The sequence below is a fragment of the Teleopsis dalmanni genome, chromosome 1 (assembly GCF_002237135.1).
Source record: "Teleopsis dalmanni isolate 2A chromosome 1, ASM223713v2, whole genome shotgun sequence".
In the NCBI taxonomy this organism is placed as follows: domain Eukaryota; kingdom Metazoa; phylum Arthropoda; class Insecta; order Diptera; family Diopsidae; genus Teleopsis; species Teleopsis dalmanni.
The window spans coordinates 17,665,012-17,692,799 of NC_051846.1; the positions used below are offsets into that span (position 1 = coordinate 17,665,012).

The 27,788-nt window shown below is 29.1% G+C and overlaps 5 protein-coding genes across 9 annotated transcripts; 2 read left to right on the forward strand and 3 right to left on the reverse strand.

Annotated features, from left to right (window-relative positions):
• Positions 1 to 505: 505 nt before the first annotated feature.
• Positions 506 to 3,999, reverse strand: LOC119670083 (protein extra-macrochaetae). Its single transcript, XM_038080199.1, has 2 exons — positions 3,011 to 3,999; positions 506 to 721 (listed from the first exon to the last, which is right to left on the reverse strand). Exons 1-2 carry the CDS (start codon positions 3,572 to 3,574, stop codon positions 683 to 685), a joined length of 603 nt encoding a protein of 200 aa, XP_037936127.1. The 5' UTR covers positions 3,575 to 3,999; the 3' UTR covers positions 506 to 682.
• A 6,940-nt stretch (positions 4,000 to 10,939) lies between these two features.
• On the forward strand, positions 10,940 to 12,545 carry LOC119672246. 2 transcript variants are annotated; one of them, XM_038083254.1, is made up of 3 exons: positions 10,940 to 11,022; positions 11,149 to 11,346; positions 11,404 to 12,545. In XM_038083254.1, the coding sequence occupies exons 2-3, from the start codon at positions 11,202 to 11,204 to the stop codon at positions 12,381 to 12,383; spliced, it is 1,125 nt and encodes a 374-aa protein (XP_037939182.1). In that variant the 5' UTR covers positions 10,940 to 11,022; positions 11,149 to 11,201; the 3' UTR covers positions 12,384 to 12,545. The 2 variants fall into 2 exon arrangements, with proteins under 2 accessions (XP_037939182.1, XP_037939181.1); XM_038083253.1 differs by lacking the exon at positions 10,940 to 11,022 and having other exon boundaries at positions 11,048 to 11,346.
• A 1,839-nt stretch (positions 12,546 to 14,384) lies between these two features.
• LOC119674665 (DNA repair protein REV1) lies at positions 14,385 to 18,146 on the forward strand. The gene is made up of 8 exons (XM_038085816.1): positions 14,385 to 14,513; positions 14,569 to 15,415; positions 15,482 to 15,956; positions 16,006 to 16,285; positions 16,339 to 16,762; positions 16,822 to 17,383; positions 17,457 to 17,570; positions 17,661 to 18,146. The coding sequence occupies exons 1-8, from the start codon at positions 14,478 to 14,480 to the stop codon at positions 17,725 to 17,727; spliced, it is 2,805 nt and encodes a 934-aa protein (XP_037941744.1). The 5' UTR covers positions 14,385 to 14,477; the 3' UTR covers positions 17,728 to 18,146.
• Positions 18,147 to 18,726: 580 nt separating this feature from the next.
• Positions 18,727 to 21,905, reverse strand: LOC119674673. Of its 4 annotated transcripts, none has more exons than XM_038085835.1 (2): positions 21,777 to 21,905; positions 18,727 to 20,305 (listed from the first exon to the last, which is right to left on the reverse strand). In XM_038085835.1, exon 2 carries the CDS (start codon positions 20,285 to 20,287, stop codon positions 18,890 to 18,892), a length of 1,398 nt encoding a protein of 465 aa, XP_037941763.1. In that variant the 5' UTR covers positions 20,288 to 20,305; positions 21,777 to 21,905; the 3' UTR covers positions 18,727 to 18,889. The 4 variants fall into 4 exon arrangements, with proteins under 4 accessions (XP_037941763.1, XP_037941756.1, XP_037941770.1 ...); XM_038085828.1 differs by lacking the exon at positions 21,777 to 21,905 and adding an exon at positions 21,146 to 21,676; XM_038085842.1 differs by lacking the exon at positions 21,777 to 21,905 and adding an exon at positions 20,568 to 20,669.
• Positions 21,906 to 24,641: 2,736 nt separating this feature from the next.
• LOC119674699 lies at positions 24,642 to 26,542 on the reverse strand. The gene is made up of 2 exons (XM_038085858.1): positions 26,367 to 26,542; positions 24,642 to 26,076 (listed from the first exon to the last, which is right to left on the reverse strand). Exons 1-2 carry the CDS (start codon positions 26,367 to 26,369, stop codon positions 24,682 to 24,684), a joined length of 1,398 nt encoding a protein of 465 aa, XP_037941786.1. The 5' UTR covers positions 26,370 to 26,542; the 3' UTR covers positions 24,642 to 24,681.
• Positions 26,543 to 27,788: the final 1,246 nt, after the last annotated feature.

A 27,788-nucleotide genomic window follows, 5' to 3' on the forward strand; every position in this document is an offset into this window, starting at 1 on the left:
ATTTAAATTACATCATTAAATAAATAAAATAACTGAAATTTTGGTAAGCAATGTTTAAAAGTAATAGGAAATCTGTTATATTTTGTTGAAAATTCTTAAAGTTTACATTTAATATGTTTGTTAAATAAAATCTAAAGGAATCAAAGAGTTTGAGTTTGCCTCTCCACCAAAGAAGCCTACCAAAGCCTAAAAATACTTAAAAACGATTTCTACAAAAATATTTTAAAGCTTTGTTAAATGAGTTTTAATTTGCTTGCATAAGCAAAAGAAATGCTTTGAGTCGTGCAATTGTAGTTACATGAATATGCATTAATTATTAAACATTATATTTTATTATCTAAAATTAATTATCAATATCATTGTATCGAATTTACAATTGCTAAAAATCCATTCAGATACTAATTCTTCTTTTTCTTTAAGTTTTACTTTTAGTCTGTAACTTAATTTATAATTTTAAATACTAAATTAAATACAATAATTACGCTGATTTGTTTATTAATGAAATGCGGTTTTCACTTATATATATAAGCATATATGTATATATATACATATAGGTATTATATACAGTAAATATAAATCTGTATGGTGCATGAGATAACATGTTAATATTCACGTCTTCTGTAGTATCTATTATCAGATAATTGTAGTCGGTTTCTTGCACTGAGGGCTTAGCTGCGACTCTCTAACAAGATTGCCTACTGTCTTTCTCCAACGATGAATGCTAAAATAAAAATTTTATTTAATATAAATTCATTAAAGACTTGAAAATAGAGAGTTGAAAGTTTATATAAATAAATTAAAGGTAATATTTTCATCATTTAATTTAGTATGTCTAACATCAATATTATTACTTGAAGACGCAAATAGCGATCTTTAAGATTTGTTGTGCTATCCCTTAAGAAAGTTAAGCTATGAAATATAATACTACTGATAAAATTAACAATAATCTTTGGTTTAAGTCTTCAGCCCTTTTTAGTTTCAATGAAAACCGTGACTGTTACAGTATTTCTTACAGAATTAAAACAAGATAGGTACATATTTCACTCTGCATTTCACAGAATCTATATCACCTATAGATTCTGTCAATGTTTTTTAAATATTTTTTACTCCTATTACAGAAATGTGATAGTTAAGAAGAGAATTTAGCGATTAGTAATTAATATTAGTTTAGATATATTTACATTGAGAAACCTGTCAGCATTTGCAATACAAAAAGCCATGACATCACAAATCATTTATGCTTGATGTCACTCAGTACTGATGCAATCTTAAAAATGGGCATTCTGCGTATCTAACATTAATATTGTATACGCAATAAATAAATTAAAATAAACAATTGATATTGGAGAACTTTATTAAAAATTTATTAAAAACTTTACTAAAATTTAGTGTGGTTTCAAATATACATACATAAGTATGCATATCAAATTTCGAAAAAATATCACGTTTACGCTAATGCTCTTATATAAAATGGCTTCTCAAAAAGTTATTGAATAATTTTTATATATAAATGAAATATTATTTATAAAAGCAATAGCAATGTCACAGTCATAGTGCAGCCATATTTTCAGCAAGCACATACATACATACATATACATCCGCATGTGAACATTTTATTTATCCATGACTATTATCAGAAAATTTTAACATTGGACGGAGTCTAAGGCCTACGTAGTAAAATTAAATAGTGGTAATTAAAGGGAGCAGCATATCAACAAAGAAACAATTTATATATTTTTTGAAAAGACATAATAAGCAAAGAATAATTAACAAAGAAAAATAGTACTCATATTTATAGCTGAAGAGAGTTCAGTACACTACCCCGTCATATTATGCTCCATAACAAACTCATTTAAAACTTTAAATGATAAATAAGAAAATGCTGAAGGAAATGTTGAATTTTAAAGGAATTCGTACTTTATTCAATTAAACAAATTTTTTTGTAGAAACAATTATTTATTTATTTAGTAGCGCTTTATAATCATCATCCGAACTAACTAGCATCTTACAATTTTTATACAATATATAACATATGTATGTATGTATGTACATTATTATTATTATTTTATGTTATCAAAATTAAATAACAACAAATATTAACAAACAACAAACTTTGTCGACAACAACAAAGCAATAGAATTTAATCTGGGAAGCCAGATACTAATGAAATTATCAATGTATTGTAGAAGTATCTTAAATTGTGATTTACTTCACCGTTTATAATTATAACTAAGTAAGTATAGTAAGTATAGTTTATAGCTCATTACAGGTTTGATGTGTAAGGAAGTGTGAAGAACGTTTCATTACTGTATTAAATTGTGAATTCAATTCAAAAACTAGTCAGTTTTGAGGTGAAATCTGAAATCTTTAGCGCGTTGCAGATTTTGTTAAGTTTTTATCGCCGTCTTTTGCAATATTCACATTTGTTGTTGGGATGTGTTAAATGAACACCTGCAGATACTTAAATTTAGTATATATTCGCTTACTCTTACATTAACACGTAAACAGAAAAAAAGGCTGATGAAAAAAAACCGTAAAAAAACAACAACAAACAGCAACAAACAACAAAACACAGAGAAGTCATTATGTGTGCACGTTCAGAAAATACAAATACGCAAATTTCATAAATGTGAGTATGTATATATGTATGTATGTATGAATGGCGGGTATGTATATTTACATAGCATTTGTTCGGTTGGATGTGAAATTTTAATTTAAAATCCAATGAAATCATTAACTCACGTAAATACAAACGAAGTACGTAAATACGTATTTTGTAACTGCACTCACATATTTTTAGGTTATAATTTGCAACAACTGCTTAATGTGGGTTAAGCTTGAACATTTATATTTAATTTTATTTAACAAAAACAAAAAACATTATGAACCGGGGATCAATTTCAAAAATTTTGATGAAACATGGTATTGTTATGATATGAGGGTAACAATATAAACTAAAGTAACATATCTAAAAAATTTTGTTTAAATTAATGTGTATAGATAAACTCACTGTCGGTGATGACCGGGAAGTTGTGGCTTGTTGGTGTTGCAAAGAAACTTGCTGCTGCTGCTGCTGCTGGAGTTGGAGCTGCTGTTGAGTGATTAGCGTTGAAGACTGAATATTATTTGTAACTGGTAAAATGGTGTTTGGAGTATGCCGATCAACTAACGGTTGTCGAGGGGTAGGACTAGAATGTTGCTGCTGGTTATGTAATGACGGTTCAACGATTGGTGATAAGCGTTCCGTAAGAATTTCTTCATCATAGATTCCGTTACTCTGCATTTGGTTTACATTATTAAAATTTGATGTGTCGAAGGTGCTTATATCGGAATGGGCTTCAAGTTCTGATTGCAATTCACATATATAATCAATTACATGTTGTATTATTTCAAGCTTAGAAAGTTTCCGATTTTTTGGCATAAATGGCACCAGATCTTTCAATTTTGAGAGATACATTTTCATTTCGGCGTTCTCTCCATCGCCCCTCTGATGCGATGGACGTGCGATACGCCCACTTGGATTAATAGCTGGCATTGTGGCACCTGTTTGACAAACTGCAGCAAATGATTTCATTTTTTTAATTATGATTTTTCGTTCTTTGAATAGAATTTTGGCGGTTATTTAGGGTTTGTACCCTTTGCGAGGTTATATGTAAGATTTTTGTTTGTTTTTTTAGTACAATTCTTTTAATTCTATTGTTTTGCTTTTGTTAGATAAAAACGCTTGTATGTTTAATTACACATCCAATTTTACAGTTGAATTGAATAAAAAACAATTTACAATTACAACTTTTTATTTAACATATATTTTTTAACAACAGTTAATTTTAATTAGTAATACACACAAAAAACCGTAACCCAATATAATTAACTATAGTTGCATTGCATTTTGCATCTCACAAATCACAGAGAATTTTCACACAAAATAATTAATTTGAGCGTTGACAAAGACGGCCCACCGACGTCACAACTCAACTAACAAATTCCAAATAACCAATGTATCTCAGAGATTTTCCTTTTATACTAGCAACTGTTGTCGCCTATTGGTTGATTTTTGCATGGAATTATAAGAGAATTTCTACAAAACATTCAAATACTGAACATTGTAGACAAACGACATCTACGAATGAGAGAGAGCAAGAGAGTGTAAATGTTTCAAAGAGTATGAACGTTTTTCTCTTAAATCACAAAAAATAAAAAATTAAAAAAGTACTCAGTCTTAAGATATTTTAAATATTTTAGTTAGCACACGGTTTCATTTTGTTTTCTTAGATTTTGAATAATAACATATGTTAGAATTTTTAATTAAAGATATTAATATTTTAATCAAATTATTAAGTATTGTTCATGTTTTGTATAAAATGTAGTGTTATGTATCAAATTTAATAAAAATAAATTTATGATGTTAACGATAAGTGCATTTAAATTCTAATTAAGAAATTTTTTTAAAGCAAGCATTTTTTTATTTTGTTTTAAAATTAAAATATAATAAATTATTTGTGTTACTAATTATCTATGTGTAAATCAAATTGTTCATTGTTATTTGACTTGACCTATGAGTTTAAACTTTTAACTTAAGACTCAATACTAAGGTTAAAAGCTTAACTACAAATAATTTCTTTTGAAATGAGATCGTCATTATATTGAGATAGTTTCTAAACGTTACTAATTATTTTATTTGTAACGCTACAAATAATCAGACGAAGTCTACAGTTTTATTTACAATAATAATAGTAAAGTAATAATTAGATACCATAATCAAAGGGAATATTACTTTTGAAGTATTCTGCATTTCATCCGTAATATGTTGATTGGTTCGTTGTTGTTGTTGTTGTGTTATTAGCAATTGTAAAGTCAATTCATTTCTGTAGAGTTTACACATATTGTGTATTAAAGTTGCATCCATCTTGCTTGCTCTTAAGTTGAGACTTTTATACGTAAATAAAAAGTAATATATCTAAATTACTAACCAGCGTTATTTACTATTAATTTTAAATTGCTTAGATTTAATTTAATTTTTAAATAGAAAGTTACAAATTTTGAATGAACTAATAATGTCCTCAATTACATGTGCTTATAACATGTACAATATACAAAATTTTTATACGCACTGTATTCCTTTGCACAAGCCCAGTATCATGTATAAATGTAATACTATAAATCAAAGAAGATCTTCTTGCTATGTCTTCTTTGCTATAAATGATAAACAAAACTATGTCTTTAAGATCAGTTTATGTGGAAAAGAGCTCACATTATATTTTTATGCTTAAAATAAAGAATTCTGTTTGTTGCACTAAGCGAATATCTAAGAGTTCATATTTCTTTAAATGGTGATATAAGACATAGTAGCGTTTAAAGATAAGAAAATAAAATTTATGCCATGCATTTTATGTGCTGTAATGCAGCTCTTAAGGAATTCAACATTTGTAACATTTATTTTATTCTTCAAATAAAATTCAAATGAAAAAATAAAAATTGACTATAGTTCATTTTATTATATAACAGTACTTAGTTTTCAACTAACAGTTCCTTTTATTATATTATGTTAAACAGTACATTTTAGTATATATTGATTTACGTATTCTCATTCTGAATGGAAGTTTAAGCATTTTTAAGTACATAGAAGAAAGCTTTGTACTCTACATCTAAAGAATAAAATAGATGTAAAGTCAAACGTCTAGATCGTCCAGTATTTCTTTACGCCACAAATGACATATTGACTCTACCATAAACGCAGATGGTTACTATAGTTAATAAACTCGTACGACAATTCTTTGCTGCACAACTTTCCCCTAAAAGTGAATCATATTGAACACACTTCAAACTCGGCTATGGTTTTTCTGCGCATACATTGTCTGGGAACATACATTTTAGGGTTACATATTTGCGCACATGCACGAATTTGTTTATTAAAGCTACAGCATATGCCGCAGCGCATGCTGTCTTCAGAACAATTGGCATATTAGTTCATAATCGTATCTGGCACAATGGCATAATAATCTTTAATCACATCAGATCTCTTCACCTGGTCTTATTTACCAATTGTTTCTGTCAGTATGCATTTCACTGTTTTGTGTCACACAACCGCTAAATATGTAGCCAATATTAATTTTTCGCAGTTTCTTACAGAAATACTTTATTATTAGAGAGGGTTGTTTAGATTTCCACAGTTTTTTTTTTGCAATTACTCTAATGTTTTGTTTAAGAAATCGTTTTTAAGTTTTAGTTTTGCTGTAATATATACATATATCAAGAATTAAGTACTATTTACTTAATTTTAATTTTATTAAAAACAAAATATTCTTAAAAATAATTTTTTATTAAAACTAAATTTATTTTAACACATACATAGATACATATGTTTGTTTCTTTTGCATAGACTATATCCTGGGCTTCACTTTCTGCAAAATTCATATCTCTATGAAAATGACTACTTTATTTATTGTTCGATCTTTGAAGTATCACTTTTTTTCAATAAAGATAATATGTTATCTGCCTGTATGAGTGATAAACCCATCTAGGTTTTGCTCCAATGCGCATTTAAATTAACCATGAAGTATAATTGTTCAAAATTATGGTTAATGTTCGGTATAGACAGTACATTTTAATGAAATGTGAGAAGAGTTTGTCATTTTCAACCAGCCTTGCTCCAAAAGCAGGAGTTGCATGTAATTGTATGAAAAGTGTTATTGATATACATATCAGGCATACTATTAATCCAAATCTTCTCTCCACATCACAGCATGCCTATACTAAAGATCCAGACTGCCCAGACATCACTTTATGTACTAATTTTGTATGTTAAGAAATTGTTTACCCTTAAGGTACAAGATTGTCACTTATCTTGATATCTACTACTCTTGATTCCGAACTTCTCAAAGGCATTAATTCACAGTGACTTTCTCAGTGAATCTTACTTCAGAAGCATTATTTGAGTAATAAAAAATAACTTACAATATAAGCAATTATTTTAAATATAAGGAAATCAAAAAATATAATTACAAACTAGAAGTTATATTTATAAATGTTTGGGTTATAATATGTTTAACTAAGATATTGAATCAAGAGTCATCATATACAACTCAGCGTCTGCGTTTTTGTCAGAAAGCATTAGGTAGTTGCCAAGAATCTGAACTACAGTCTACTCCGGGTAGCTACATGAATGGTTTGTATCAATTTTTAGGACCTACTTTTTTGTAACTCATTGTTTCTTGATGTTGATGTGCTATTATCGTATTACACATTACTTTCCGTTGCAAGCTTAGTTTGACGTGTTGGACATATAGTTAGAAAAATTGACTGGATCTTATGGAATCAAAAAAGTTGGCGTATGACTTTTTGGTTATGTAAAATTTAGTCTACAATAAAGTTTTATTTATAGATATAGAGAATAGTCGAAATTTTAGGTTTTAATATAGTGGATTAAGTAAGTCAGAATTCGGCGAGCTGTTCGTATTGAAAACGAATTTGTTTTATTTACGAAGTAGCGTTTGTTTACTCCTCAGTTTTGGGCGAGTTAGGCATTAAGTAACCTCTCTAAGAGAGCTATTTGTCGTAATTTGTTAACGTAGTAAAGACTGTGTATATTTGGAATTAATAAAGAAACAATAATTAACTTTTATATACTAGTATTTATATATATCTCAAATTTTAAAGAAAAACTAAAGTTATAAATTTAATAGCTTATTTACAAATTTGATTGGGGATCCATCTACAGCTCTGATTTGCCTATGTACATAATATTTTTTTAAAATTGCGTTCATTATTATACTTAATCAGGAGGGCATCACTAAAACACGTCACTTTGCATTCTGCAGTAAATCGAAGTGATTACCGGCTACAAGCTGTTAGCTCAATACGGGATAACCAATCGTTCTTGAGATCGATCACAGTCAATATATATAAATTTTTTTTTTCACAATAAATATATATAAATATGTGCTTAAGTTGTATTTATACCCCACATGAAGTGAAGCATTTGTTTACGTTACTCAATCGATTGAGTGGTCTTTTCGTCGCCAAATGAAATATAATTTTGTATATACAATCTGATTGTTTATCGTTTAATGGAGTTAAAGTGGATGTCAGTGTTTACGTAGCTCCGGCAAATTTAAACTTTTTTGCATATGACAGATATCAAACTAAACACGAATTCATAAAATTGCAGTTTAGGCATTTCAACAACAATTCAACAATGGCATATTTTTAGTATTATAAACAACATTCCGATGATACATATTTGAATAAGCCTACGGCTTAACAATACAGTAATTAAATGTTTATACCAAAAGCAAAATTTATATACAAAAAATTTTTCCATGCATTAATTGTTTCTTGGCCAAATCCTTGGTAGCTATGTTTAAACTCAAATATAAACAGAAGCGACATCGGTTATTAGATGGATATAAGACTTAACATACACCAAATAAGTTGTTTCTTTTAAAAAGAAGTATCGATCAACTATACTTTAGGTAATAACCAAATAAGTCTAATCGACAATTATACAAAAAAAGTAGATAACCGATCTTCTACCAGATATTAATTCATCTACCCAATTTTTGACGAGTTTAACTATTCATTCTCAGAGAAGTACACTTCATTAAAGGAAGAAATGATCTAACGTTTTGATGAATCTAAGAAACTTGTTAAATTATTGACGAACTTGGAGCTTTCGAACCAACGGTCTTCACGATTGTTTCGCAACATGCGCAATCTAGCGAATGCCAACATCTCGGATAATTTATTCTCATTGGTTATAATACTTGTCTAACAACATCAGATACATCTTGATAATATTTGCCAATAGTGTGTTCCAAACATTCTAATTAATTGATAAAATCATAGACAATATGTCAACTCTTCAGTTCGTGATGGCTGCAACCATCGGTCATTTCCAGCAACCTCCACCGTAGTCATTTTAACCATTTACTATTAAAAAAACAACAGGTCGCGACTACCGCTACTAAAGAAGAAATAAAAAGAAATTATTGGCAGAATAACTAAGTTAAATATCTTGATCGCCAAACTTTTGTTACTAATCGGTCAGAGCCAAATACTTGTGATGACGATCCTAAATTTTTCGTAGTGAACCAAACAGCCAGAAGCATATTAGAAATGAAAAGGCTGAGGCTTCGCATCGAGATATATGTGGCCATTAATGCGTTAGGATATATATATATGGGTTCGATACTGGCAAGGCTGCCAGCAATCTAAAGTCAATAAGCACAATAAAACAAGGGAAAAAAATTATCTGAAAGAGATTACCAATTTGACCATGTTCACTTGAACATACCTTCAGAATGTAAGAGGTACAGATATACATTAACCATGTCTGACAGGTTTAGCCGCTGGCCCGGGGTGACACCTTTGAAGGACATGACTGCAGATAAAGTAGTAAACAATTTCTATGCAAGACACACAATTTAATGCAGAGTTGTTCAGATCTTTAATGAACCTAGGCATTACCCATGCCTAGTTGCAGTTGCAGTTGTTTCTTAAACCACTTTTTAGTGATAGTAAATAAGTTCAAAAACCAAACATTACCATGTTCTCGGAAGTAAAAATCTACGACTAGTCAAACCGAATTATATTCTAAGGTTCTAAGGAGAAGAACCTATTACCTTTTGACTTGGAAAGTACTCTGCAGTAAAATAGGCAACAATAAACACCCATAGCAATTACAAGACAATCATCATGCTTTACAACCCTTGACTTGTCTTTTTTCCCCTACTATCCCAGTACAAACGAGTAATAAAAAATTGTTATTAACAACACTAGAACACCACGTTTGAAAACGGAAGGTATTTAAAAATCACCTTCCAAAGATTTATAAATACTCTCCCAAAATCATTTCAACCATGCTTTTCTGGCTTTGATAAATTTAGCTTGCTAAATGCTAAATATATCTACACTCCTTTCCGCGCTTCATTACTTCAATGTGGTTTTAATCGTTTAACGTGGTTGTAATCTTTTATATATCCATTCCTAAGAAGTTTTAATTGGTTCAGGTCTTAAACTGCGGATTTCGATGATTTCCACCTACCGCAAAAAAATAAAATTGCACTGACTTTTGGACTTAAGTACCAAAAGTGAAAATCGCCTATCAGTCAAACAGCGCTATACGTGGAAGTATCTACCACATATAAAGCAAATTGTAACGCATTTATTTTTAAAAAGTTTTTATCACTCGTACTTTTTTCATATAAAGAAATAAAATTAATTAATTGTTAAAATTAATTTAATTACAATTTAAACATATTTATTGAAATAATAAGTCTGTTCCACGAGATACTCGTAGTAACTTTGAGTAACACTGTGTATACACTAGTGCGTTTCACAAGCAAATTTTCGAATAAATGAGAGCATCTGAGAGAACGTAACATCATCCCTAATGAAATTTGAAAATGCTACACAGGTTTTACTCGTACATTTTATTTTAAGTAAAATTTGTGTGAATGTGAATCAGCTGTTTTGGTTTGAATTTAAATTTTTGTATTGTATATTTGCGCGACACTGGTGTTCTCACTAGATTTTACACAAAGCTGTTCCATAAAAATTTGTGTAAAAACCGTAATTTGGCACTTTATTTCTGTTACGCTCTCAGTTTGTACTTTACTTGTGTTTTAATTGAGTTTTACTACGAGTAGCTCGTAGAACAGACCTAATATAATACAATCAAGGTAAAGTAACATAAGGATTTTGCACTACTATATGCTATACAATCATGTTTGTAGACACGATACAACGCCTACTTTTATGTATTCACCATACTCAAAAATTTGATGTATGTGCATATGAAATACAGAAATTTTATATTTTATTATTTTAATAATATTTTACTTTGGAAATAAAATCTACATTACAACCATATTGTATTATTTTATTTTCATTTACTTATTTAAATATAAATATGCATAAATAAGCATAAATACTTACAACATATTCATGTAAAATAAGATATTAAAATACAACAGTTTGATCAAATTACAACACTGCGTGTATTATACTTTCATGCATATATTCGTATGTATTCCTGCATATTGTACTATAGTGTACTAGTATACTATATATAAAAATATTTACTTTTTATAAATCTAACTACTTTTAACTACTTGAAGACGGATTTGTTTCAAACAAAATATTTTGTAGAAATTGTGCTATGGAAATATTTTATTAAAGTTAAGCGAAAACACAATATAAACATGGAACGTGGAATAGATGTGCTGCGATTTATTGCTGAAGTAAAAAATCGTCCATCAATTTGGGATGGAAGAGTTTCCGACCATTCTGACAGGTTAAATATACCAATGCAATGGCAAGAAATAGCTGATATATTTGGAGTCGATAGTAAAGTTATTCGTATATATGTTTAGATGGTAAATTAATAAAAATTTTTAATTAAAGTTAAGTGTTGTAAACGGAAATGGAAGAATTTAAGAGACACTTATCGCGCAGAGGTACGTAGAGCTGAGCGTCGTGCAGAGCGTTTGAAGAATATAGAAATTTTAAATGATACAACGAAAGCTTTGAGCAAATGGGCATATTTTCAACCAATGAGTTTTTTGAGTGAAACCAAGCGTACACAGCATGGCACCAAAGACGATATTTGCATTAAAGAAGATCCTGTTGTGACTACTCCCTTTGATGTTAAACTGGAATCATATCATTCCACAGATGATGATAATGATGAAGATGATGATTTTCTGTTCGAAAAGTTTAATTCCGTTGCTACACCTCAAGCTGCCAGGCGTCTTTCTAATTGTATATCAGTTTCGAATGCAATTGCTACCGACCCTAATGAATCGAATATAGAAAATGAAAATTGTAACTGTTCTAAACGTAGTGATGACCAGATACATTTTTTAGAGAAGTTAGAACGTGAAGAACAGAAACTAATGCAATCTACGCGTCAAGAAATACGAAGTACCAACAATATTTGCCATATTGGTGATGCCGATTATAATTTTCTTATCAGCTTTTTACCCCAAATGAAAAAAATGAATGAGTATCAAAATTTACAGTTCCGTGCAAAAATGTGTCAAGTTTTATTAAATATAATGACAACAGAAAATGTTAAAGATGATAATATTTTAACACAGAAAAAACGCCATTTAAACGACACAGAACCAAACGTTCCTTGCAAGGAACACATAGCAATTGAAATGGGGGTTAAAGACACAAACCAGTCAAAAAATGGAAACACATTTACTGGTGCTTTAGGAGAAACGCAATCTTTTCCATCACCCGTAATTTTACCATTTACTGAATGCATATTAAACAATGGTCAAGCAGATTTACAAAAATCTTCTCTGAAAGATCAAGAACTGACAGAAGCACTACAAAAACAAGAATTTATGGATGCAGAGCAAATTTTTGACTGTTAAAATTAAATTGAGATCAAAAAAATTCCTTTTAAAACTGAACTGACGTATTAAGCCAATATTGAATTTGATTTTTATGCATTTCGCACATTTTCTATGCTTTATCTTTATAACTTTATCAGAATAAGATTATGTATAGTCTTAATAAATCATCAACAATTTATTTGAATATATAAAAAGCATCTTTAAAAATATATGAATAGAAAGTATAAAATGTAAGTATATTTTGTTTATCCTAAAATTCAAAATATCTAAAATTTTATTATTGCTAGTATAATTAAATAGATCACCAACTTTTTACAATCATTATTAATGTATTTGAAAAGGACGCATAAGTAAAAGTCAGGTAAAATTAAAAATGAGATTACTAATTGTTCGTTCATTAAGGAAATCGATGGTGCAAGACATGTGCTCCTTGCCAGTTATGGCGTACAATCTAGTTGCAAAAAAAAAGCGGTAGCTGTTTAGGACGTTGAAATCCTAAAAGAATTACGTGTCATCGAACTACGCAATAAAAAAAATGCATCCTTTACTCAAAACATTTGAGACTAAATTATTCGGATGCGACTAATGTTGAAGCAAATTTTCAACCAAGCCAAATATTTGCAATTAATAAATAAAAATGTTTAATACATAAAATAAAATTAGTTCTCTCAACAATTTTGAATTATGTGATTTACTTCAAACTTATTATGATCTTCATTAGCTAGGTGTGTCAGCAAATAATTATCTGGATCAACGATTATCGAAGGTATTCTTTACTGAAACAACATTAAAGTAATTGGTAACACAACATATTTGCCAACTGTTGTTTTACCTTGTTGTTGACGACTTCAGCTTTCATTTGTATCTCGATATATATTCTTAAAGCATCCTACCATAACTTTGTACCAACGATATATTAATTTTATTTCACTTTTACTTTGAATCAGAAAAATTTCTAATTCTCTGTATTGTTGTTGTTTTTGATGTTCTTAGATCAGACAATTATTTGCTGAAACGAGCTTATGATGATCAGACATTTAAGCGTGTTAAACTCATATAAAAAAGTCACATTGCCCACAATATTTTTTATTGATTCCGTTTTATTATTGTATTGCAGATGTAAATCAATTGCTTATTCATCAGATTGATATTAGTGGCTATTATTAAACTTTTACCGATAAACAATAGACATTTGTCTACCGAGTCGATTGGTAAGCAAATTTGATATTATAAAACTTGATAGACAAACATGTGTACTATTGCGAATAATGTAAGGGTTTTAGAGCGCACAGCTTCAATCGAACTTGTTTTGTTAATTGTGTTCGCTAATACGGCGTTAAAATTGTGAGATTAAAAGGAGATTAAAGCAATAATCGAGATTAAAGAACTAATCTTGTTGTTTAATTTCAGATTCCCCATACAATAGTTACTCTTGGTCTGATCGAGATTAATTTTAAATCTCCTTCGAAATAATGATTATTTTCTGTGCAACTGTGGAAATGTTTTCATATTATAGATTTTTTACGATACTAGAAGAATTGGAAGAGGAAAGTCAAAATTTATTTGAAATGAACATTGCAAATTTGCAAATGTCGAAGTGAGTGAAGTTTTATTAAATTTGTTTAATAATAGTTTTGTACATAATTATAACTAAAATTTGTTAAATTATTGTTATAAAACTATTTAGTAAATTTATATTACAATTTTTTGGAACAAAGTTGTTATTAAATGCTTTGTTAACAGAAATTTATCAAACACAGGAAACAAAACATAACAAGAGAAATGTCGAAATTAATCGCCAATGCAGATTAACTTAATCTAGTTCTCTTAATCTCACAATGTAAACGTAATAAAAGAAACATTAAAATTGGATGCAAGTTCATTATACAAAAATACATGAAATATTTCCCATTTTCACTAATCAGATTATCGCTAAAACATAACTATGAACGATTATAAAATAAAGTGGTAACCCAAGAATACTTATATTGTGATGGTAACTCTTCATAGACTTTAATTTTATTTAATAAATTTTAATATTTTGATGATATTATTTTAAAGAATAAAAAACTTAGAATTGAATGTGACATAAAAATTGTCAGCTTTTAGAAAATGTCACGCGAAATAAATAATGGATTTGATGAATGGGTAATAAGCATTTAAAAACTTTTAATTATTTAATTATATTTTTTTAAATCAATAGGGCGGGTATATGGAAGCAAAAATAACCAAACTTGAGGAACAATTTAATACAGCTAGCAATCCCTTTAAACAAAGCAATCTATTTTCCGGTATATCTGTTTTTGTCAATGGCTTAACGAACCCTTCATCAAACGAAATAAAGCAAATTATGATGGTTCATGGAGGAATATTTCATCACTATGAACGGTCTCATACAACATTTATCATAGCTTCTAATCTACCAGATGTTAAAGTTCGTAATATGAATACCAGCAAAGTAATCAAACCCCAGTGGGTAGTAGATTGTATTAAAGAAAAACGGATCTTAGACTACACACCATATTTACTATGTACAAATCAGAAAACATCGCAACCAAGCTTGCCGTTTCCTAAACTGAATGTTGATTCGCAAAGAAACTGTAATAAAAAAATGAATATGTCAAGTAGAATAAATAGCACAATACAAAACGTACATAAAAATCCATCATCAATTAATTGCAACAATCTCAACGATAACATAATTAACAAAACTGAGAGTGAAAATACTGTGACTGCTCGAAGTGCTGTAGATCCAAAATTTTTAGCAGAGTTTTATAATAACTCTCGTTTACACCACATTGCAACGTTGGGCGCAGGATTTAAACAATACATAAGTACTCTAAGAGAGAATCATAAGAACAAAGTTTTTCCAGCCCGCAACACTTTAAAAGAGAAATTGCTTTTGCAACGAAAATTACCAGAAGACCAAGAAAATGAAAAGTTAGTTTCTTGCATAATGCACATTGATATAGATTGCTTTTTTGTATCAGTAGGTTTGAAAAAGCATCCACATTTACGTGGTCAGCCAGTAGCAGTAACGCATTCTAAAGGTAATAATTCCGCAAGCGAAATTAAAGTTGTAAGAAAAGTTATTTATAAAGTTCTTGATTTTTTAGGTGGGTCAAATGCAATGGATATCCAAATACACCCTGATTCTAATCGCAAGTTAGAAGCAGAACTGTTCACACAACGATTCGAAAAACACTTACATAACAATATACTCAGTGATAAAGTACGTAATGGATTTGATTCGAAAATGTCCTTGTCAGAAATAGCATCGTGTAGTTACGAAGCACGTAAAAAGGGTTTGCATAATGGCATGTTCGTTGGACACGCGTTACAGCTTTGTCCAGAATTAAAAACCATTCCATACGATTTTGATGCTTACAAAGAAGTCGCATATACTTTATATAACACAATAACTCAGTATACATTAAATATTGAAGCTGTTAGTTGTGATGAAATGTTTGTTGATTTGGTTGATATTTTAAAGGAAATAAAAGCATCTCCCATGGAATTTGTACAGGAAATAAGAAACGAAATTAAGCAAAAAACTGGCTGTCCATGTTCTGCGGGGATAGGAGCAAATAAGTAAAATGTGAAATGCTTTTAAATTCATATGTATAACAGTTTTTTTTAGACTTCAGGCAAGAATGGCAACAAAATCTGCAAAGCCAGATGGTCAATATTATTTGGAAGCTAAAGATGTTAAAACTTATATGACAAACATATTAATTAAAGACCTTCCTGGCGTTGGGAGCTGCACGAATTATACGCTGGAAAAAGTGAATTTATTGACATGCGGTCATTTACAAGAAATTTCTTTACAAACTATACAGAAACATGTTGGTAAAAAATTTGGTGAAACTCTATATCAGTTTTGCCGTGGCATTGATAACCGTCAGTTAATATATGAGCAGGTTTGAGAAAATAATAGGTAGTTTAAAACAATAACAATTTTCAATATCTATAGATACGTAAGTCAGTATCGGCTGAAGTTAATTACGGTATACGTTTTACAGAATATTCTGAAGTAGATAATTTCTTACGTCAGCTTTGCTCAGAGATCCATTCGCGTCTTATAGCCATTAATCGTAAAAGTAAATGTATTACATTAAAGGTTATGGTACGTGCGAAAGATGCACCGATTGAAACATCAAAGTTTATGGGTCATGGAGTCTGCGATAATATTACGAAATCCGTGTCATTATCCGCTTTTACTAATGATTTAAAAACAATAACACAGACAATCCTTACCACCATGAAAGCTTTATCAATATCTCCCAATGAACTTAGAGGTATAGGCATACAGCTAACCAAATTAGATGGCCAAACAGATGACAAAACGCCATCGGAAAATATTATTAAAAATATGTTTCAGAAACTATCCGAAAAAGGTAAAAAAAAATGACATTTCATATCAATGTAACATGAAATAAAAATTTTTCATTTTCAGCAAAATTAAATGTCACATCAAAAACATGTCCAAAAACACCGAATTTGGTTTCAATAGAACCTAAGAAAGAGCAAGACAATCATTTAAATCGCAAAAGGAAATTATTGAAAAACCAAAATAATGCGAAAAATCTTCCAGAATCTGCAAACAAAAAAAAAGCTTTGTTAAAACCGTGTGATATAAATATGTTACCTCCACATATAGATCCCTTAACTTTTTCAGAACTACCAAGTTCTATTCAAGAAGAAATTTTGCGTGAAATATCTTATAGTACACCTAGTCATACATATAATTCGAACAATACTTTAAAATGTGACACTATTCGGACTTCAGAAACTAAGTTTTGTGAATCAAACTCTACTGAACCAAAAAAAACTAAAAGCGAATTACACATTGAAAACATATTTGCTCAACAGAATTGTACTCAGTTATTACTAGCCTGGGTAAAAAGTGGGGAAAAGCCTGAATCATATGATGTTAATTTGATAAGTGAACATGCGGCTGAATTTGTACGGTCCAAGCAAATTGATAAGCTGTACGTGTTTTTAACATATCTGCAAAGGTAATAATTATTCATAATATAATATTAACATAACATATTTACATCGGTATGAATCTTTGGTTTATTTTAACAGACTTATTAACAATAAGAAGACAATTAATTCTAATAGTTTATGGCATGTAGCTTTTCGAAACATAGTCAATTCAATAAATGCTGAAATGGGGAACGTTTACGAGGGCAGAAAACTGTACTTAAAAAACTATACATAAAAACAAAAATTATTCAATTATTTTAGTACACGATTTTTAATAAAACTAAAGAAATCAAATCTTTCTAGTGTTATTTTAGAGAACCAGGACGTATACCATATGTTCTCATGTGGAAAAGTCAAATTCGACTTGTAAGAGCACTGCATAACTATCATAGACATGCTAACAGGAATTACGTATAGTGTCGAAGAAACAAATACAGATAGCCAAGAAAAAAGAGACTTTGAAACATCTGCTATGTTTATGTTTAAAATTTTTGGGGACTCTACAATTTGAAAAGTTGGAGTTGGAGGACATCTTAGGAATAAAGTTTCAAATACTTCGTATTCACGAAAAATGATATCCTACATGATGCCCGTTACAAATCTACACAATGTTTGCGGTAAAAAAATGGATCGTTGGATACAAGGGTATTATCGAGTTACCATGAAGCATGTGGTTTTGAGTGCAACAAGTCAGTCTCATATCTCTATAGTTCTTTCCTTTGTATTTAAATGATCTTCATGTAAAAGTTCATGTAAAAGAAAAATATATGTTGATAAACAAAATATACAACTAAATTATGTTGTAAATTTTTCAAAATATAACAAACGACTTAAAATCATATTAGGACATTGGAATATTGAAGTTAATTTGACCTAATCCACACACGGTAATACCGCAACCTAGTTTATTTAAGAGAAATTAAGATATAATACAATTATACTAGAACTCTTTTCAACTCAATCTCTTTAGATTTTTTATGGAAACTAAGAAATGTAGAACATAAGCTATTACGAGTATTATTTAAAAAACTCAAGACAACAAAAATGATATCAATATTGTTTAAATATCTTTGAACATTTTATATCATGTTTAAAACATGCACTTATATAAAAGAATAATTAGTATATCAGTTATTTACCAACACTGTCAGATGATTCGTAGAATCTATAATTAGTTTTATATAGCTTTTTCAAGATACATTTTGGGATTATTTCTACATTAATATAAGTTATTGACTTTAAGTGTATGAATTATTAAAAAAAATTTATATTAGAATTATATATAAAATTAAAAAACATTTTTATGAAAAAAGAAAAATAACAAACTACAAGTAGGATTTTGTACTTATAAAATATATATACATTTATTTGTAACATATATGCATGATATATGATAACATTTACTTCCATCACATAAGTTTCCATATTTGGTTTGATTTTAATCAGAATCTTTGGTTATACAAAATAAGATATGGTTTTTTTTAAAAATTATTGCACAATTACTAGAATTCATTTATGATAATCGAATGCTTTTAGTCATTATCGATATCATCGGAATCATGTAATTCGCGTAAGACTTCGTCTGCTCTTGTGATTAATCCAATTAATCTGAAATTTTCTCTAACTAAAGCGAAATCTTCTATCAATTTAAGATATTGACGAGCTTCTCTACAATTTTTAATAGCTGGAAGATTTGAATCAAGCGTGCACTCTTGTTTTCTCTTTCTTAAGGTACGTCCAGCTGTCCCTTCAGTTGTTTGTAAAGATTGAGGAGGTAATGGAACTGAAATGGAATCATTTTTTTCAGTCTCAATTGCGTTTGCCTCGTTAGAGTCACATTTTTTTGATTTGTTTCGAGCAGATTTAATAGAAACATTAGGTAGATCATTAGAATTTAATGTTTTGTTGCTTAATTCACCTTGATCAGACAAATTAATATTACAAAAAAAAGAGTTTTCATTGTTCGTATATGCTTCACTTTCGTTTTCCCTACTTTCGTCATCAGATACACATTCTTGTTTAATATTTATCTCTTCAGGTTCTTGTTTAATTTCTTCTTTTATATCCAAAATAGGAGGAGGCATAAAAACTTTTTCGGAACTTTGCGCTTGAGAAATCGTTGTCAATGGAATAATAGTCATTGTCATTGGACTCGAACTGGACAATGTTTTAGAAGTTTGTAACGGTGTTGCTACTAAAACTTTTTGGGTAAGACCTGTACTATTCGTTTGCACTGGTAATGCAACTATTTGCCGTAGTAGATGGTTCTCACTTTTATGTGAACTCTGCAAATTAAGAAGATCGCCGGACGGAATTGATGTTTTATTTGATATCTTATCCATATAACTCTTTCGATTAAGTTCTTTTTGGGGTACATTTTTAATTTTACCTTGTTGATTTTCATCTTCATTATCACTTTTGTTACAATCACTTAAAATATCCTTAATTATATCTTTTATTTGTACAGAATGTCCTTGTGAATATCCTATATTTAAAAGCTTACTATCATTTTCAAAAATTTTATAACGCATACGAAATTTATCGCACCACTCTTGATGAGGGAAAAAATTATTTAACCCCATAGCACTTTTAAATTGCAATGCCATCTTTTGTATTAAGCCATCAGTTATGGTAAGATCTTTGTAATACATCATGCGTTGTACCCATTCAAAAACTGCCTTTCCCAACATTGACGCACGAAATACTTTCAATTCTAATTTCTTTGCATCATGACAGCGTCTTGTTCGCTGCTCCCAAGCTTTTAGAATGGATTCTTTCTGTTGAACAATGCGTTTAATTTGATCAGGACTGCAATGAAACATACGTCCAATACGTTTATACACAGGCATTTTTTCATACTCTCGAATAGCAGCTACTTTCTCGTTGAGGGCTAAGACATTTTTACGTTTTATACGATTATCGAAAAGCATTTTCTCATTTTGAAGACTCTGAAAAATAAATACAAATTTTCTTATTAATTTGTAAAATTGTAAAGTTCAAAGTAAAATTCCAAATATAATAGAAAACATTAAATAATAAATATAATTTTTTTAAAAGCACGAATAAGCTTTTACAGTTCAATATATGGAATTACTTTCTATCATCTACATAATAAGCAATTACATTATTCTGATGATGACAATGTCATTACGGAGTATCTGATCTGAATCGTTTTAAACTTAAATGATAACGATGGTTCCCTTCGCTTACTTTCTAAAGTGGTTTCCCATTTTGTAACAATCCGTCGTAAGCCTTATCGAGTGATGTTATTGTCACTCTCTGTTGAGAATGTATTTAATTCCCCTCACGATTGTAATTAATACGTTTAATCACAGAAATCGAAATCAATGAATAAATATATTTTACACAAGTACTAAGTCCGTACATTCTTGAATTCATTGTCAGAGTAGCAGTTTTATGCTCAAAACATATATAACAATTTATTTTTTCAATTTTAAAGAAGTCTATCTGTAGACTCACGACTTAAGGTAGGAAATAATTTTTTGTTGTAAACCCAGAAGATCAGTGAGGGTGGCAGAGTGGAAGTCTGCATTTCTAGTATTTTTGTTATTTATAAATCAGGTTTTATAAATATTTAAATAAAACGAATGACAATAACTTTTTTTTTTATGTAGAATATAAGGCTAATTTTGTATTTAGAAAATAGTACAGCCAATTGTCAGACGCTGACAATTTGGACATACTTTTGTAAATAATAAGTCTAATAGCCATTATATTACATGTAATATAATGTATGTATTTATTTTTAACACGCATGTTTTCCTTACCGTTGATATAGCCTCTTTTTTATTTTTTTCTCTCATTTTCAGACGGTTATTAATTGGTTGCAATAATGTAGACTTTATTTTGAAAAGTTCTAGTAAACAATATTTTTATAAAATAATTTTAAATGCACTAAAACTTTTCACATTGGATGACAAATTTGTTTTTACGTTTTCTTCTCTTGATAAACTACAATAATTATATGACACGATATTTCAAAATACTTCGCACTGAAGTTAATGCACAACTGGAATGAAACAATTTTCTCTCGCAAGCGTAACGTTTCTTTATCGCCTGCATATACACATTTACGTAAGTATAAGCGGTGCGCATATTCAGCACATTTTCCCGCTACCCTTTCTGGTGCGATTTCTATTATTACACACGTAGATGTGTACCTATGCAATGTTTATCATATTTTATTAAAACTATATTCAATGTTCAAGACCTTTTCAGTTGACGCACGCACATAATTACAAACATTCTTAATGTATAAAACACCCTACCCAACAACAACACTTCTTGCGAACAAAGAAATTGCAACTGTGCGCATGTCAACTCTTATCTCTTAAACTAGGCACTAATATTAGAAACGTTTGTATGATTATTTATAATAAACAGAATTTATGTACCAACCTCAAATTTGGTAAATAACGATTGGTATCACAAAAAAAAACTTTGTACATTGCTTAACAATTTTAAAGCACATATGAACCATTTTTTCTCTGTTCTTATTATTATAATTGTGGCCAAGCAAAGCATTTACAAACCAAACATTTCGCTGATAAATGTTGCCTAATTAAAAAAAAATTAAGCGAAAAATGTATTTAATATTCTACTTCACAAGCTATTTTGATCGGCTTTATTTTCGTTTATCTTCAAAAGAGAATTTTCTCTACATGTTTTTTAATATAATTGTTTACTTTTATGTCGATTTTAAGCAATATTTTTAAAGTTTTATTCTATATATGTATAAGTCATTATATTCGATATTAAGTCCGTGTGAGAGTTCGAGTAAATTGAAATTTCGTAGGGATTTTTCGCACTGCACTTATGTAAATATTTATTTATTTATTGCATTTATTTATTATTTTTGGTTAAAAGTTTTCAAATTTATTTATTTATTTAATAAACATTTCTTAAAATTTTCACAATGGTAATATCTAATTTACCTAACTTTTATCTAATTTACCCTATTCGAAATTCTAGAAAATACCAACATTCGCTGCCACACCGACATAATTTACTATTTCCCTTAATTTACTTCGACTCGCACACGGCCTAACGACGTTCTAACTGAGGAGAAATTTGAAAAAATTTTGAACCGTTAACGATATAAAACTAATAAAAAGTATTGAAAAATTTAACATGTTTTTTATTCCTATATATGTACATACTTATGTATTTATATTTAAATTTAAACCTTAATCCTAATCACTTAAATATTAATGCGTCAACATATTAAAATTTCATTTCTATTTGTTTATTTATCGTAATTGTATATTTTAACTTTATTTTATTATGATACTTTTTTTATTATAATAAGGAATAGAACGTAAAACAAATTAATTTTTAATTTATATACATATATATATATGTATGTCCAGTTGTATTTTACTACCTTCAATCAAAAATAACGAAAAACAATACTAGTATCCAAAATAATACTACTGTACTATTTAGGACATGTAATGAATAGTTGTTTTATTAACTAAAATTAAGATATTAATTTTTTGAACATTCTATGAATAGTTGATTAATTAACTAAAATTAAGATATTAATTTTTTGAACATTCTATTTGATATACCCATTTTCTTTTTTTTTTTTTTTTATTAAACTTAAGTAATTTATTTTATTTAAAGTCCTTTGGTACACCTTAGATACTTTTTTGTAAATCTGAAATAGGCTTTAGTATAGATGGAAAGCATCAAAAGCCACCGTGTGGGTAGAAGGGCACAGTGTTTAGCGAGCTAAATTTATCAAAGCCGAATATAGACATATTCAGTACGAGGTGATGGGATTACAAGTGAAGGAGGCGGGGTTTACGCAAACTTGCGAAAGCGTTTAGCTAAGAGTAAACTTTATGTTCGCGATTATGGAAGCCTTGGTTATAGAGCAAAATGCGAGGCGGAAGAGAGTAAGCTCTTCTGCAAGCAGCATGTTTGCGAGAGGGTTTACCAAAAAGATGTCAGGAGGATTTCTATTACATGAAAAGTATCTCCTAGCAAGTAAAAGAGGTACGAAACAACTCTACCCAGTTAGGAAGTGTATCATGTAAAATATTTTTTGTTTTGTATTTTGATTCTTATCAGCTTACAGACCCGAACAATTAAACGCATTTATTTAAAAATGTTGGCAAATATTTCGTTCTTTATTTAAGAACTTCATCAGTGCTTATTATAAACTACATCATATCATGTAAAATCCCAAATCTTCAATTATTCGATTACTCAAATATTTATTTGAAATTGGTTAATGTGTCCACTCTAACGTTTGGAAGTGAGAAAGAACTCGGGGGTATCTTTTTATATTTGAAACTCAAGAAGCTTTTTCTCCGGTTACAATAAACTGTGTTCTGAAACATAGCCTACAATCTAGAATGTCTCTAAGATATGCAAGATGAGAAACTGTGGATTAAAAGTATCTCTGTATTGTACTCAGCATGCTCCAATCCGCTGTTTTGGAATTAAGATTTGTTAAGATGAAGTGAAGTTATCCACTTATCGACATAGGCTACCATCATGTGGTAGCCCAAAGGTATTTTGGGTTCTGGGCCGCAGAAGTTATGGCTTGATCCTTGCTTTGTAAGTTCATCTGCTTTTATTCATCTGTTACCTTACTCCCATGAGCTTCGTGACACATTCTTATTCTAAGCTGTCAATCTGATATCTGATTCTGATACACCTGACAATCATTAATGATGTAACTCTGATTAGTAGTTCAAAATGGTAAACAAACAAATATTGTTACAATTGAAGCATAAATTAGAAACAAAATAATACATTTTACACAGTAAACTTATAATTTATTTAATCATGTGTCTTGAATACTTATTTTATTTCCTATATATAACATTAATTTTTTGTAAAAAAATATTTATAATAAAAAATTATGAATAAATCTGCAACACAGAAGCAAAATTTATGTGCATCATTAAAATTAATACTTTACAATTTTCGAGCTTACAAATTTTACAAGAAATTTTCACAATATTTTTTAAAAATTTGTGAAATTTAAATTTTTTATCGTTTTTAATGTTAGGAGTTTATAAAAATTTCAGTACATACTTATGTTAGAGTATTTATATATATATGTTATGTATATATAAATATTTAAAGAAATATTTATATGTATATATAGATATATTTATATATATATATCGAAATATTTATATATATATATATATATATATATATATATATATATTTATGTAATATTCATATATATATATATAGAATATGTAAATTTTATTATATTATACATATAAAACAAAATGTACAAGAGTAAGATATGATTCTAGTTTATATATCAAAAAGTTTCTTAATCACTAGAGGTGTCTGAAAAATCTGATGCATTGTCATTTTTCGGTGGGTTTTTAAATATTTCCTCCAATTGTGTTACTAAGGAAATAGCGCGATAGTTTTCTTGTAACATTATAAATTCCTCTATAGGTTGAAGATATTTTAAGGCATCGTTATAGTTCATTATCCGTTTTGGTAGCTCATCCTCTGTCATACATTCATGTGAGTTTGTACTAGAGTGAGAAGCTATATCAATTCTTCGTCTTTTTAGTGATGGCGCGGTTTCTTCTTTTTGAGAACTGTTTGCATCTTCCAAGTCTATAATAATAGGTTTGACATCATCATTGCATTCGGTCGAAAAAATATCTGAACTGGCCTGTTCAATTAAATCTCCGGAAGTGTATGTATAATTTAACATTTTCCCAGAATTTGATAAATCACTGGACTTTGCCTCTAACATACTCAGGTTATGTGATTGTTCATTCTTGTTAGAACGACTGCAGTAGCTTAAAATGTCTCGTAAATCTAAAGTAATGTGAGATTTTACTTGTGTTGAATTAGTATTTTTAGAAAAACTTATGTTATATTTTTTCTTAAAGTTATCAAACCATCTTCTATTCGGCACAAAATTGTCGATTTTAAGCAAATCTCTAAAGTGACAAGCAGTTTTTAATAATAAATCGTCGTTTAAAGACGTTTTTGGATGATATTGGATGCGTCGTATGTATTCCAATAGTGATTTTTCTAAAAAACTTATTTTACGCATTCCTACGAATTCTGTTGTTAAACACTTGTTAGCCGAAGCAATTTTTTTATTTTTATTAAGAAATTGTTCGGAACGCATATGTTTTTGTTTTTCACCTTTAGATTTGTTTTTTGAGCAATACATCATAATATCCTTCAAGTCCATCGATGATGGTGGTATCCGAGTTAGCATTATTTGCCGGTTTGAAAGAGAAAAGTTGTATGTTGCCTTAAAATGATTAATCCAAGCTTTATTCGGTGTAAAATGATCTATTTGTATTAAGTCGCGAAACTCCAAAGCTTTTGTGCGAAGAAGGTCTTCAGAAAGGTCAGTTTTTTTATACAATTGTGCACGTTGAATGTACTCATATAAACATTTACCCAAAAATGAAATTTTACTTTGTCGAATATCATCTAAATTCGGATCATTTGCTTTATCCGTATTTTTTGTTGCTTCATAGAACCGTATTATTGCATCCCGATTCGTAATTATATTTTTTATTTGTTCCCAACTACAGTTGAACATTTTGGCTACTTTGGTATACATTGGACGACAATCATAGGCTTGTATTGCACGCACGCGTTCCTCAAGAGTTAAAATATTTCGAATCCGTAGCGGGCTGGGTTCAACCACAATTCTATCAACATCAATATAACCAGATTTTTTGTCCTAAAATTAAAAGTATCAACTTAGTATTACTAATGTATTATAATAAATATGCAATGTATTATTGTACTATTAATTTAATTTATAAAATTAAACTATTACGACCAATAATATTCATTTTTGAAAATATTTTTATATGTTTAGTTATAAACTATAAACATTGCTTATTAAAATCAAAACACTGCATTATTATTTCAGGTTCATAACTAGCACATAAAATGTCTACCGCGTTGAAATATTTGCAATATACATTTAAAATTCGTTTGTTTTGTTTTTATTGCAATAGGAATTACCATTTTCAGAACAAAACAGCAGATTTTGTGACGAAAAAATTAGCTGTAAACAGTGGAACTATATAACCATTCAATTCTATAAAATAGAAACAATTCCTCTAATCTCAAATAAAAAAAACACTACAAAAATACTTTGACATATCAACTGTCACTAACTTGCTTTAAACACAAGTGAAGTATGACTAAAAATGAGGCGCAGAGAGAACTTGTACAGTATATGTTCTCCGTCAGCATGGTACATTATGTGTCAAGTACATGACAGTTGGTTTCAAAACAAGTTCTTTTCTGATATGAGTCCATATTGATTTGGATTTTTATTTTTGTCTCACAAAGAAAAAGAGAGTTTTTACTCAGATATTTTATATGCAAACTGAATAATGGAGGTATTCCCGTGACTGTATGAGTTATGAATATTTAAATGATAATCATATACACATACAAATAAACACATATAAATAAATAAATAAAATAAATAATTTTTTTATACTAAATAAACGATCAACTTAATTAAACATAGTGAAATCTTATAAAACCACTACAAAACTAATTGAAACACTTTTTAATCATATTAACTCATTACGCATTCAAAGAAAAGTTATTGTATATCAAATGAGTTACAGGTTCGAATGCTTAGCCAGGAAGCATAAAAAGAAGCCACTTATTTTAACGATTTATTTATAACATGTTAGGAACAATATCTTAGTACAATAACGGAATAAAATATCATTGAAATTCTGCTCAACATTCTTAAATCAGTTAATAAAAAGAAATTTCATTAAAATTTATAATATATATTCATTTATTGTAAAAGACTGTCTGAAAATAAGCCGCACATACCTTTTTGATCAATCACATTATTCTACGAACCTTATTTCCATTTAAAGAGGAAATGAACATTGCTTCAGACACACTTTTAGGGAAGAGACCATCGCGTATATGAATAGCAAAAAGACTAGTTTGTAGGAAAAAAGTATCATTACCTATTGAACATTTTAACATTTTTAATTAAAAGTAAAACATCATAAATTAGCAAAACAATATTAAAAAATCTAAGTATAAAATGTTATATATAAAGATAAGCTCAATATGTTGGCTAAAGATTATGTTGGTGTAAGGTCTAAGGTGTAGGATCCTACTCGTATTACTATTGAAGTTAGTTAAGAAATCGCCAATAGTATTTACTTTCTGTCGCCAGAATACATGGTGGTACCATATTAGTCCGCCAGTGTTCTATATATATGGAACGATGTACGAATAAATCGATGTGTTTATAATACGAGATAAGACAGTCAGGCTACTGGCTCCTACGCTTTCTATTATCCCTTAACTCTAACTCCACCCATCCACTTCCCTATCCATGTATTAGTCTTGTAATTCTTACATGTTATCTGCTTTTCAGATCCCGGCGGTCTACAAAAACAA

Coding starts and splice junctions, on each gene's coding strand:
- LOC119674673 (XM_038085828.1), bottom strand. CDS start 21,181: ATGAGAGAAAAAAATAAAAAAGAGGCTATATCAACG. Junction 20,306..21,145: donor AAAAAGAGGCTATATCAACG/GTAAGGAAAACA, acceptor TTTATTTTTCAG/AGTCTTCAAAATGAGAAAAT.
- LOC119672246 (XM_038083254.1), top strand. CDS start 11,202: ATGGAACGTGGAATAGATGTGCTGCGATTTATTGCTGAAGTAAAAAAT. Junction 11,347..11,403: donor TGATATATTTGGAGTCGATA/GTAAAGTTATTC, acceptor TTTTAATTAAAG/TTAAGTGTTGTAAACGGAAA.
- LOC119674665 (XM_038085816.1), top strand. CDS start 14,478: ATGTCACGCGAAATAAATAATGGATTTGATGAATGG. Junction 15,957..16,005: donor GCGGGGATAGGAGCAAATAA/GTAAAATGTGAA, acceptor AGTTTTTTTTAG/ACTTCAGGCAAGAATGGCAA. Junction 17,384..17,456: donor TTTTTAACATATCTGCAAAG/GTAATAATTATT, acceptor TTATTTTAACAG/ACTTATTAACAATAAGAAGA.
- LOC119670083 (XM_038080199.1), bottom strand. CDS start 3,574: ATGAAATCATTTGCTGCAGTTTGTCAAACAGGTGCCACAATGCCAGCT. Junction 722..3,010: donor CTTCCCGGTCATCACCGACA/GTGAGTTTATCT, acceptor TTTTTATTTTAG/CATTCATCGTTGGAGAAAGA.